This window comes from Etheostoma spectabile, chromosome 3 (assembly GCF_008692095.1).
Source record: "Etheostoma spectabile isolate EspeVRDwgs_2016 chromosome 3, UIUC_Espe_1.0, whole genome shotgun sequence".
In the NCBI taxonomy this organism is placed as follows: Eukaryota; Metazoa; Chordata; class Actinopteri; order Perciformes; family Percidae; genus Etheostoma; species Etheostoma spectabile.
The window spans coordinates 15093426-15105945 of record NC_045735.1 but is presented as its reverse complement, the minus strand read 5'-3'; the positions used below and the strand labels follow the sequence as shown (position 1 = coordinate 15105945).

The following is a 12520-nucleotide window of genomic DNA, read 5'->3' as shown; positions in this document are numbered from 1 at the left end:
ATGGGTGTTGAAATGCTTGTTGACAGTCACATAGTTGGTTTTTCAAAGAAGGTATACCTTAAACTGATCCACTCTCTCCAATTTCTCTAGATCTGGAACCAATCTAGTCCCATCTTCCAGGGTCTTGAGAAACTCAACCTGGAACTCCACCATTTCCGGCAAGTTCCCAAACAGTACATCGAGCTGGAGGAAAAGTCAAAAATAAATTCTCCTACCGTTACAGTATGTGTTCTGTAATGTTTTTCCAATATCTTTTCTGGTGCATCCAATATTAGCCCTCTGCTACAGTTGGAGCATGGAAGTACTCATGATAAAACCAAATGAATTACATTATTGCAAGTGCATGTAAAACATCTCTTTACTTTGCAAACCACCCCCTCTCATCATCCAATCCTCTTGTCCTCGTTCAGAGCCTACTCTTCACGTGATTATGTAACTCACTTTTCTTAGAACATTTAAACAGTGTTGGCATTTAAAAGCCAACTACCCCTCAAAAGGCTCAAATTTGACATACCTCATCCTGCGTGAGGAAGGTCTCTTTCTGCAGTGGGGTTAAATACCTCCCGATGAGGCAATTAAGATCCTGCAAGACAATTCAATTCAATTTTATTTATAGTATCAATTCATAACAAAAGTTGTCTCGAGACACTTTACAGATAGAGTAGGTCTAGACCACATAAGACCACACTAGACCACATTCAACAATTTGTTGTCAAGACAAGAGTTATGTATGTTTGATTCAGGATTTCCCAAGTCATTAATTGGAAAACAGACATGAAAAACACACAGCTCCTCACAACAACACAGTGATTAAGTCGCAGGGAAAGCACTTTACAAAAAACGTAAACCCGATAACATAAATGTCAACGGCTGCAGTTACCTACAGTGGGGCGCGAAAGTTTGGGCACCCCAGGTAAAAATTTGCATCAATATGCATGAAGAAGCCAAGAAAAGATGGAAATAAACTGAAAATAGTTGATGCTCACAAAGCAGGAGAAGGCTAGAAGAAGATAGCAAAGCGTTTTCAGATGCCGATATCCTCTGTTGGGAATGGAATTAAGAAATGGCCGTCATCAGGAACAGTGGAAGTTAAAGATCTGGAAGACCAAGAACAATATCAGACCGAACAGCTCGCAGGATTGGGAGAAAAGCAAGTCCAGACCCCCGTTAGACTGACCGGTCCATCCAGAAAGACCTGGAGACCCTGGAGTTGGGCTACACCATTCCACTATAAAGAGATACTCGTACAAGCATGGTCTTCATGGAAGAGTCATCAGAAGAAAACCTCTTTTCCGTCCTCACCACAAAAATCATGAACATATAGACAAGCCTGATGCATTGTGGGAACAAGTTCTGTTGACCAATGAGGTTAAAGTAAAAGGTGTATTGCAGCCAGTGGCACAGGGAACATTTCACGAGTAGAAGGAAAAATTGATTCAATAAAACTGTCCCAGACTTCCACGCAATGTTGAAAAGGCGTGTCGACCAAGACAGCCCCTCCACACCCAGAGCTTTCAGCATTTCTGGACGGATCTCATCAATCCCTGGGGCTTTGCCGCTGTGGAGTTGTTTGACTACCTCAGCGACCTCCACCAGGGAAATTGACGATAATCCCCCATCATCCTCCAGCTCTGCCTCCACCACAAAGGACGTGTCAGCTGGATTTAGGAGTTCCTCAAAGTGCTCCTTCCACCGCTCTATTACCTCCCCAGTTGAGGTCAACAACGTCCCATCCTTACTGTATACAGCTTGGATGATTCCTCGCTTCCCCCTCCTGAGGTGGCGAATGGTTTTCCGGAAGCACCTTGGTGCCGACCAAAAGTCCTTCTCCATATCTTCTCCAAACTTCTCCCACACCCGCTGCTTTGCCTCTGTCACGGCAGAGGCTGCAGCCCTTCGGGCCATCGGTACCTTGCAACTGCATCCGGAGTCCTCTGGGATAACATATCCCGGAAAGACTCCTTCTTCAGTCAAACGGCTTCCCTGACCACCGGTGTCCACCAGGGTGTTCGTGGGTTACCGCCCCTTGAAGCACCTGAGACCCTTAGACCACAGTTCCCCGCCGCAGCTTCAGCAATGGAACTTTGAACTTGTCCACTCAGGTTCAATGCCCCAGCCTCCACAGGATGCACGAAAAGCTCCGCCGGAGGTGTGAGTTGAAAGTCCGTCGGACAGGGGCCTCCTCCAGACGTTCCCAATTTACCCGCACTACGCGTTTGGGCTTACCAGGTCTGTCCAGAGTCCTCCCCCACCCCCTGACCCAACTCACCACCAGATGGTGATCAGTTGACAGCTCGGCCTAGGGTGCTCTGGTACCACGTACACTTATGAGCATCCCTATGTTCGAACATGGTGTTTGTGATGGACAATCCATGACTAGCACAGAAGTCCAACAACAAACAACCACTCTGATTCAGATCAGGGAGGCCGTTCCTCCCAATCACGCCTCTCCAAGTATCTCCATCATTGCCCACGTGTGCGTTGAAGTCCCCCAGCAGAACTATGGAGTCCCCTACTGGAGCCCCATACATGACTCCCTTCAAGGTCTCCAAGAAGGCCGAATACTCTGAACTCCTGTTTGGTGCATATGCACAAACAACAGTCAGAGTTTTCCCCCCAATCACCCGCAGACGTAGGGAGGCGACCCTCTCGTCCACCGGGGTAAACTCCAACGCAGCGGCGCTCAGCCGGGGGCTTGTGAGTATCCCCACACCCGCCCGGCGCCTCACACCCTGGGCAACTCCGGAGTAGGACAGAGTCCAACCCCTATCCAGGAGTACGGTTCCAGAACCGAGACTGTGCGTAGAGGTAAGCCCCACCAGATCTAACCGGTAGCGCTCCACCTCCCGCACAAGTTCCGGCTCCTTCCCCTACAGAGAGGTGGCGTTCCACGTCCCCAGAGCCAGCCTCTGCCGCCCGGGTCTGGTCCGTGAGGCCCCTGACCTTCGCCGCCACCCATATGGCAGCGCACCCGACCCCAGCGGTTCCTCCCACAGGTGGTGAGCCCATGGGATGGAGATGGGGGTGCCACGTAGCTTCTTCGGGCTGTGCCCGACCGGGCTCCGTGGCAAACCCGGCCACCAGGCGCTCGCTGACGAGCCCGCCGTCTGGGCCTGGCTCCAGACGGGGGCCCCGGGCCTCCTCCAGGCAGGGTCACTCCCTCTCTACCTCGATCTTTCATGGGGTTTTCATGTGACATATACAAATGTCTAATCTGTCATTTGATGCCTTTTTGAGATTTTTCCATCTTTTCTTGGCTTCTTTATGCATATTAAAACAATTTTTTACCTGGGGTGCCCAAACTTTCGAACCCCACTGTAAGCTAAACTGTAGAAAGCCTATTAAATCAATCAAATCAAAAAGTAGGGAAACATTCAACTCATTACATCTAACAACATTTCAGTGGATTTACACATCTATCGTTACATAAATCAACTCAAGCAACCTCCTAAGTAGACTAGCATCAAATATTTCCTCTTATTAACAAATAAGTGAATTCTTTGTTAGAAGGTAAAATGTCTTCAACATGCAAACATGTTCCTCCTTTAGGTTTAGGTCACAGAAACACTATGAATGCCTGCTAATTAACCTGTGTGTATGAGTTGAGGTGCTTAAAAGCCCCCAAGAGTGTCTAAGGAGTAGTCTTGAAAATAACATGAGCCAAACGTAACTAAAAATGACCAACTAGGACAAAGAAAAATAAGGTATGACTAACAAACAACTTAATGACCAACCTTTGCAACATTGATTTACCATTCAATGGTTTCTATACCTTTCACTATATCATCAGTAAGTCCAACAACTGAAACTTGCAGACATACATATTATGAAGGCACGTTTGTTTGACTCTAAGGTGATTTGAACAAATAGCCCAAGTCCACCAGAAATCTCTTTGAATGTTTGTTAATTATTGCCGTTCATGTCGCGTGTGACAAACTGCTTCCCATTCTGAGCCTCTCTTCCAGGAAAGACTCGTAGGCCTCGAGAGTCCCTGCAGCCGGTTTTAACTGCTGCGCGCCAGTTGGAGCTGTCACTTGCGAGTCCCTCCCAGTTGTCCAGATTGATGGAGAAGACCTTAAGATCCCTCTTGATGACGTCTTTTCCAGCTCGCCGTATAGTACGATTTTAGGGAGGTGAGTGTCATTCATTCAATAAACATGCACAGCCCATTGGAGGTGGATGGCGTACAGGTCACTGGAGCCAGTTTGCTCAAGTATGAGAGTTTGGCACATGGTCCTTCCAGCATACAGCCAGTATAGAACCAAGGCAGCAACAAAATGGAAGGCGTGGAGGCGATGTTCGTGCCAGCGGTATGTTGTCCATGTCTCACTTGCGTATAGTAAGCTGCTAAGGACACAGGTTTGGTATACACAGACTTTGGGGATCAAGGAGAACTTCTTGTTGTGCCAAACACGTTTGCTCAATTTGCCAAATATTGATGATGTCTTCCCAATACGCATGTCAAGCAAATACACCATATATCAGGCATAATGTAATTTCTATAATAAGTATATATGTGCCCTTTGTAATGAGGTATGACATTTTAGATAGCCTGACATTATCCCATTACATACCCTCTAACCCAGTTATTCAAGCAAGCCACATTTATACCAGGCAGAAAAAAGATTAGGCAATATCCAGGCAAGGGCACAGCTGTGTCCCCCTTATGTCTCCTGGGACACAGAGATAAATATGTATTGGTCATGTGGAATAGGTAATGCGTAGGGCTAACACAACCGGAGGCAGACAGAAACACAGATCCATGTACAGGAGGAACATGCACACTCACACAGACCATCTGGCCCTTACAACTAACATGAGTGACACTTACTTTGACATAGGTGCGTTCGGTCTCCACAAGTTCACAGATGACTTTGCGGAGCTTGTCGGCATCAGAGAGCTGTCGGAGAGTTGAGGGAGGGGGAAACGGCGAGTCCGGGCTAGGCGAAGAGGACACACACTCGGTGGGATTCATGTCATGGAGACTGCGGCAGAAAGCAGCGACCTGCTCCGTACTCTACAAAAGAATGGAAGGAAAGAAAAGTGTTGAAGAAAAATGTGATGCAATTATGCAACTCCAACCTGAACTCCTAAAAAGAACGAGATCTACGAATCAGCACCTCAAATATTAACTTGCAGGTGCCACTTTCCACCCACTGATGTGGACGGATCCATAACTGTGCAGAGGGTGAGCCTGGTAAGAGGTAGAGAGGCAGACCTAAAATTAATTTGGTCTATTTTCAGTCTGTCATAACAATGACTCTCCGCCTCCCTCTCTTTCACTCACATCCCTCTTTTCCCTGGTGTTTTCCTCCTACTGCCGGATCGGTGGTGTAATGATTCATCTCTTTTACAGAATCAAAACATACACAACATTGTCTGTCCACATACAGTGCGGGTTGCCGTGGAGACCAGCCCTGATGTGCATTGATTAGACTATCATTTTGGACCAAAATAGACCCCACTCCGCAACAGCCTACAAGGCTTTACACAGTTACTTTGATTGCAACAGGCTACAGCCTCACAGGTCACAACAAAATGGCATTTGGCATTTTACATCAATACAAACACAAAACAGAGATAATTCTATTGACACTCATCAAAACCTCATTCAATTTTATGAGGAAATAATTTAATAGATCAACGACTTTGATTTAAAGTAGATGACGCAAAGGTTTACTGAGAAAGTTCCAGGGAGCAAACAGTTATGGCGACATAATAAGTCCCACTAGCAGGTACTGACACCACTGAGTGTGTAACGGAGTTGTGGCTGGTAATAGAGGAATTTTAAAAGGCCGGACAGAAGCAATTTGTCATGTCACTCCTCTGGGAAATACTAATAATATAGCCTCCATACAGCTGCAGAAGATGGAACGTTATTATTCTCAGATACAATCTGAGGGCATCAAAACGGTTTTTCAAAAGAAGTGCATATAAAAAATGACTGTGCACAAAAAAGTATTAATGCTAGATGAGATGCAAAGTAGACTCAACCCTAGGTTAGATGTCATTAACTAAAATAATGAATAAATTATAAATTAATAAATCTTTTCATGCAGCTTTGCAAATGACAATGGTTATCAGCATGTTGTCTAATCCGACAGACATCCATATGTGAGGCACGACTGAATGTTCCCAAAATAACCGGGCAGCTCCCTCCACGATCAACAGATAAAGTGGGAAGAGCTAGCAGCTCTGTAAATGTACCGCTGCAAAGGAAATTTACACCAATGCACTGATGCTAACTCGGTAGTGAAAGAGCTGCTGCAATAGGCTTTTTGTCAACTATGATAATGTTTTTTGCTGATTAAACATGTTAGATTAAAGGCAGCATGTTCTTTAAGTAATCTCCATTATTTACAAAACCATTTAGATCTAGAGAGTGGTTTGAAAAGAAAAAAAAAAGTTGCCTGACAAATGTCTATTGCCCTGAGACACGCCTTCATTAATAAATTTACCACTGATTCAGTAATAATGTTATATGTTGAACACACACACACACACCACACACACACACACACACACACACACACACACACACACACACACACAAGCATCAGCATGAGAAAACGGATTGATCAAGATCTGCTCCATAAGCATCTATAAAAAAAACATGTCACATCCCAAGACATAACCATTTCCCTCAGTACAACATATATGTATTCATTCCTCCAGTACTCTACTGATGGAATAGTGTAGATTTAGCCCAAAAAGGAAGGTCAAATGAAGTATAACAGTAAAGAAGTCAACAGCAGACAGCTGCAAACAGCAGCATGCCATTCAAATTTGCAAGACAAAAAAAAGATGCAAAATCTGTAAATAACCCCGATTCATTCCTACCCATTAGTCAACTGAGCCTTATAAGACAACCGTCCAGTCACAGTCTTCACAATCACAATCTAGACTAATTAACACCATGGCAGCTTGGGGTGCATGGACAGTCATAGCATGGCAGATTGAAGTGAAGGGATAGATGATGAGGAAGGGAGGGAGGGAGAAGTGATCAAAGCCTTCAATATCACACAAAAAGAACAATATGGAGATAAGAAAGGCTGTCTTGAGTAAAAACTGAGATGCCAAGAGACTAGCATTTTCCTTAGCAAATGAAATATAGATTAAAAACGGTTTGAGAGCATGAACGCACTGATGATGGTGCAGGGAGAAGACTGCATGTCTGCCCTCTGAAACTGAGATAAGCCAAAGATCCCAGCTCAAAGTGCCGAGAGAGAAAACTCTGCAACAAGGGTCAGGGTAGCTCGGCGTGTGGCGTCAGATCCGACGTGTGGAGCCCCAGCTCCTACATACAGCCTGTGGAGCACTTCAGGGATTATGGGGCAATTCTGCACCACAACAGTGACTCACAGCTTCCTCCTGTCTGACTGTAGCAGCCAAGAGGAAACGTGTGTGAAACAAATGCTAAAGAGGAAAGGTGTTTTACTCTCACTGGAATAAGACAGCAGCAGCTCCCCATCTATCCCAGCAGTAGCAAGAAAAAGGAAACAAGTAAGGAATCTCACCAGATGAAGCATGTCATGGATGGAGTCTGACGAGCGCCTACTGTGTTTACTCCACTTCAGGACGGACATCCCCAGGTGCAGAGTGCAGGTGGACAAAGAAAAAGTCAAGTCTATACTGCGCCTCTCCAAAACATATCTCAGCCCTTTAGTCTCTCCTCGGTTTAGAAAAAAAGAGAAGGTGCTTGTGATGAAGGATGGGTGAAGCTGCTCAGCCTCCTCCTCTCCGCCCACCAGTGCTTACAGCCTTCCAACTCCTTCTCTCCGCCCTCGCAGTCTGCTGTAGTTCTGTCACTGATATGCTACTGTTTTCTCCCCCTCTTCTCTAACTCAGGCACACAGTGTGAGTGTGAAGGTCTGGCCAACTCCAGCAGCATTGGAAATGAGTCTGGATAAGCCCCCCGACCGTGGAGAGAGCAAGGGAGCAGGAGGGAAGGAGGGAAGGAGTCTCCTCCTTAAGGTTGTGCTGGAGCGAGATTGGCTGGATGAGCCACACCGCAGTAGAATAAAGAATAGAGAGAGAGAGTGATGGGGAGAGGGGAGCTGCAAAAAAGGAGCCGGCTGCACCGGACGGTGAAGAAAAAGGAAGAGTGGGAAATGTTTAGTCCGTCTGAGTCCTAGCTCTGAATGGCTGGCGCTAACCAATGCAAGCATCTAAATCGACGCCAGAACAAGTACAGAGGCAAAAAGTAGAAGGATGCGTTTGAGTGTACTGACAAAGAGGTTTGTCTCAGTCCCAAAGCACAGAATAAGATGAACCACTTCTGCAGGGCACGGCTGATCATTTAGAGTTTGCTGTAAACTAAAGACTCCCTCTAGGTGTCGCTGCGAGCGTACTCGACTGTACCAACATTTGTTGTAAGAAAAGTTCAAATACGCACCAGTCACCATGGTGACCACAAGTGGAGCACTTGTCAAGCACAGCCAGAAAGCCGATCAATTCACAAGGAAATGGTATGATTTTGTTATCAGTTAGTGAGCTGGTGCTCAACATTAATACTGCATTTCACATTCAAAGACTAAATATAGAGAAACCTGTGGGGGGGGGGCTCTATAAGGAAACCTGTGGGGGGGGGGGCTCTGTAGCAAAAGGCGAGAACAAAGCGAAGAAATGGCCCAAACGGCATAGCGCCCCTTTAACTCATCTCTGAACTTTCAGAGTGCAGCATCTTACACATTCACCAAACTCTTTCAATCCAAAAGACACAATCTAACAGGACAAAACACACTTTTGATCATTTCCTTAATCCATATCTTTATATTTAATCATATGCATGGTTAATCCTTATTACACAGGAATTTAACAAAAAAAATAAAACTGCTGCTCATTAAATAAGAGAAGTTAAATGATGGGATTAAAAAGGAAATGGATAAAAGAGCAGTGATAACGATGGTAAGTGGGAGGACTGAGGGCCTCACAGCGATCCTGCCATCTCTTATTCCACTTGGTACAATGACAAGTTATGTAGCAAGCAGATGGTTTGATAAGATATAAACTGATCTTCAATCAGCATTCCATGAGCACGAGCCCACTCATCCTTTGAAGTCAGCTAGTTGCAAAAAGGAGGAATGTCATTTTAAATGTTTTCTTTTTTACTCTGAGGCTCACTTTTTACGCAGAGTAACAGGAATTAGTCATCTTGTTAGCTAAATGGGAAAATGCACTTCTTTCAGCTCAACTTGCCAAACCTGCTCTGCGATCGTCCTCCTTTTGTAATTCGTGTCTGAATGTTCATTTCCAGTGAAAATGAATACACCTCCATTCATTACCTCCATCCTAATCACCACATATAATTAAGCAATTAGAATGCAAGCTGAATCAAAGACACATCCATCACTTGGCTGTTCCATTTAAAGTGAATACTTCACTTTGCATTGAGTCTCTGATGCAAAGAGTGGACATTATTATCTAGGTCCCTTTGATTTTTCATAATGTTAGAGGCTACAAAGTGCAGTTAAAACATGAAAGGAAAAGAGGAACCTGACGCAGATCTCTATCAAAAAGCATGGTATAAATATGGCCAGTGCTCTTGGGTTCTAAACAACATAGAACAAGCCAGTTCCACATGGAGCCTCAGAGTGTGGTGAAACACAAGTGCTCTTATTATAACAGAGTTGAGGGGGAAACTGTAAAAGACGAGCACAGGAGCCAGCACATCATATGATACACACACTGTTGGATGTTTTCTGTAGTGACACTTCCTCAGGCTCCACAAACCAATACTATAATGGTGCTCTTACCTTTCTGCACTCAAACTCGCTGAAGATCTCAGAGTCGTCGTCCAGGCTGTCTCCTGAGCTCTCCAGCAACAGTCCCACTCCGTCGTCCAGGATCTCCTCTGCAACAACGTGACAGTCACGAATGAGCTTCAACTGAACACTGTATAGTCCGTGCTTTGTCAATTTCTATTAAGATTAACGATCTGTATGTAGAGCCGGACTGCTAAGAGCCTGCCATCCTCTAGGTTCACTGTGTTTGCAGAAATGAAACTAGCGAGGAATCTTTTCTGCACAGGAGACAGGAAAAAAAATCAAAGCTTGAGAATAGCTTTTTTTGCTCCATTTGATATCCTTTGGTAAAAAGTGATTTCAGGACAGCTGGGTACCAATACTTGAGCAATCAAAGGCTTTCATACACTGTGCAGGATTTCTGGAAACCAAAGTTTTGATGTACTTACATCTTCGGCTAATTAGGGCTGTAACCTTCAATGAAGGAGGGAAACAAAATGTTAAGATGGGACTGAAAGGTTTGACGGTGCTGCTCACCTTGACTCTGGGAGAAGATGTCCGTGTAGAGATCTTCCTCTGCATCAGAGCGGCGTGGCGGCAGGTAGCAGAGCTGCCGGCGTTCCACGGAGGGCAGGGTGTTGACTGTCAAAGCCAGCGAAGCTTGAGAGAAAGCCGCCTTCATGTCTGAGAAGTTGAGACCGTGAGAGTCTTTTCCGTTCAGCTGAAGTATTTCATCCCCTGCATTCAGACCTGCAAAGGAGGAACACATCACGCGTCCACACATTAATAACACATGGGTACAGAGTCGACCGTTGTCTGGGATATGTTTTCATGCTAATTGAATGTGACCAGTTTTAGCACTAACCGCTAGTAGTTGGGGAGCTGGTAAAGTAAAAAGAAGTCGTCATTTCTATGCCACTAACAAGGCTCAAAATAGCAGCACACTTCCACTGTAGCATAATGAGGGTCCCTACATGTCAACCCAAGCATTGAGAACTTTGGAAGTATTAATTAATTTTATTAATTCAGGACAACGCACATTGATGAACACGCACAACAGAACATGCAAATGTGCCAGATTGTAGCCCGAGGGCTAATTTCCATCTGCAGTCCAATAGGCAGGTTGGAGTTACAGTATAAAAGACATAGGATAGTAGCAATTAGTATATAAAAACAAGAAGAAACAAAAAGAAAAGAAGAAAAAAAGAAAAAACAAGACTATTCATTAGTAAAAAAAAATGAAAACACAAGTTAGCGGTGATTACACGTTTGGTGAGCTCTAAGCCACAGCTTTACCTGGCTCTTAAAAGGAGGCCAGAAGAGATGGTGCATTTTATATATATATATATATATATATATATATATATATATATATATATATATATATATATACACACACACATACATATATACACTACTGTTCAAAAGTTTGGGGTCACATTGAAATGTCCTTATTTTTGAAGGAAAAGCACTGTACTTTTCAATGAAGATAACTTTAAACTAGTCTTAACTTTGAAGAAATCCACTCTCTACATTGCTAATGTGGTAAATGACTATTCTAGCTGCAAATGTCTGGTTGTTGGTGAATATCTCCATAGGTGTATAGAGGCCCATTTCCAGCAACTATCACTCCAGTGTTCTAATGGTCCAATGTGTTTGCTCATTGGCTCAGAAGGCTAATTGATGATTAGAAAACCCTCGTGCAATCATGTTCACACATCTGGAAACAGTTTAGGTCGTTACAGAAGCTACAAAACTGACCTTCCTTTGAGCAGATTGAGTTTCTGGAGCATCACATTTGTGGGGTCAATTAAACGCTCCAAATGGCCAGAAAAAGAGAACTTTCATCTGAAACTCGACAGTCTATTCTTGTCCTTAGAAATGAAGGCTATTCCATGCGAGACATTGTTAAGAAATTAAAGATTTCCTACAACGGTGTGTACTACTCCCTTCAGAGGACAGCACAAACAGGCTCTAACCAGAGTAGAAGAAGAAGTGGGAGGCAAGACGATAAGTAAATTAGAGTATCTAGTCTGAGAAACAGACGCCTCACAGGTCCCCAACTGGCATCTTCATTAAATAGTACCCGCAAAACACCAGCGTCAACATGTACAGTGAAGAGGCGGCTGCGGGATTCTGGGCTTCAGGGCAGAGGGGCAAAGAAAGAGCCATATCTGAGACTGGCCAATAGAAGAAAAAGATTAAGATGGGCAAAGAACACAGACACTGGACAGAGGAAGACTGGAAAAAAGTGTTGACGGATGAATCCAAGTTTGAGGTGTTTGGATCCCAAAGAAGAACGTTTGTGAGACGCAGAATAAAGTAAAAGATGCTGGAAGAATGGCTGACGCCATCTGTTAAGCATGGTGGAGGTAATATGATGGTCGGGGGTGCTTTGGTGCTAGTAAGGTGGGAGATTTGTACAGGGTAAAAGGGATTCTGAATAAGGAAGGCTATCACTCCATTTTGCAACGCCATGCCATACCCAGTGGACAGCGCTTGATTGGAGCCAATTTCATCCTACAACAGGACAATGACCCTAAACACACCTCCAAATTGTGCAAGAACTATTTAGAGCAGAAGCAGGCAGCTGGTATTCTATCGGTAATGGAGTGGCCAGGCAGTCCCCAGACCTGAACCCCATTGAGCTGTTGTGGGAGCAGCTTGACCGTATGGTACCAAGAAGTGCCCATCCAACCAATCCCACTGGTGGGAGCTGCTTCTGGAAGCGTGGGGGGACATTTCTCCAGATAACCTCAACAAATTAACAGCTAGAA

At 44.6% G+C, this 12520-nt stretch overlaps 1 protein-coding gene across 5 annotated transcripts in view; it reads right to left on the bottom strand.

Annotated features, from left to right (window-relative positions):
- Nucleotides 1-12520, bottom strand: part of tiam1b (TIAM Rac1 associated GEF 1b) — a 67992-nt gene that overhangs the window by 5730 nt on the left and 49742 nt on the right. For 4 of the 5 annotated variants that reach the window (XM_032512144.1, XM_032512147.1, XM_032512145.1 and 1 more), the window contains exons 14-18: nt 10281-10493; nt 9756-9853; nt 4832-5017; nt 515-583; nt 58-183 (exon numbers count right to left, since the gene is read on the bottom strand). In XM_032512144.1, the coding sequence (XP_032368035.1) occupies nt 58-183; nt 515-583; nt 4832-5017; nt 9756-9853; nt 10281-10493 (692 nt within the window). Of the gene's footprint in view, nt 1-57; nt 184-514; nt 584-4831; nt 5018-7517; nt 7755-9755; nt 9854-10280; nt 10494-12520 lie in introns of those variants that run through there. The other variant, XM_032512148.1, reaches the window with a different exon arrangement.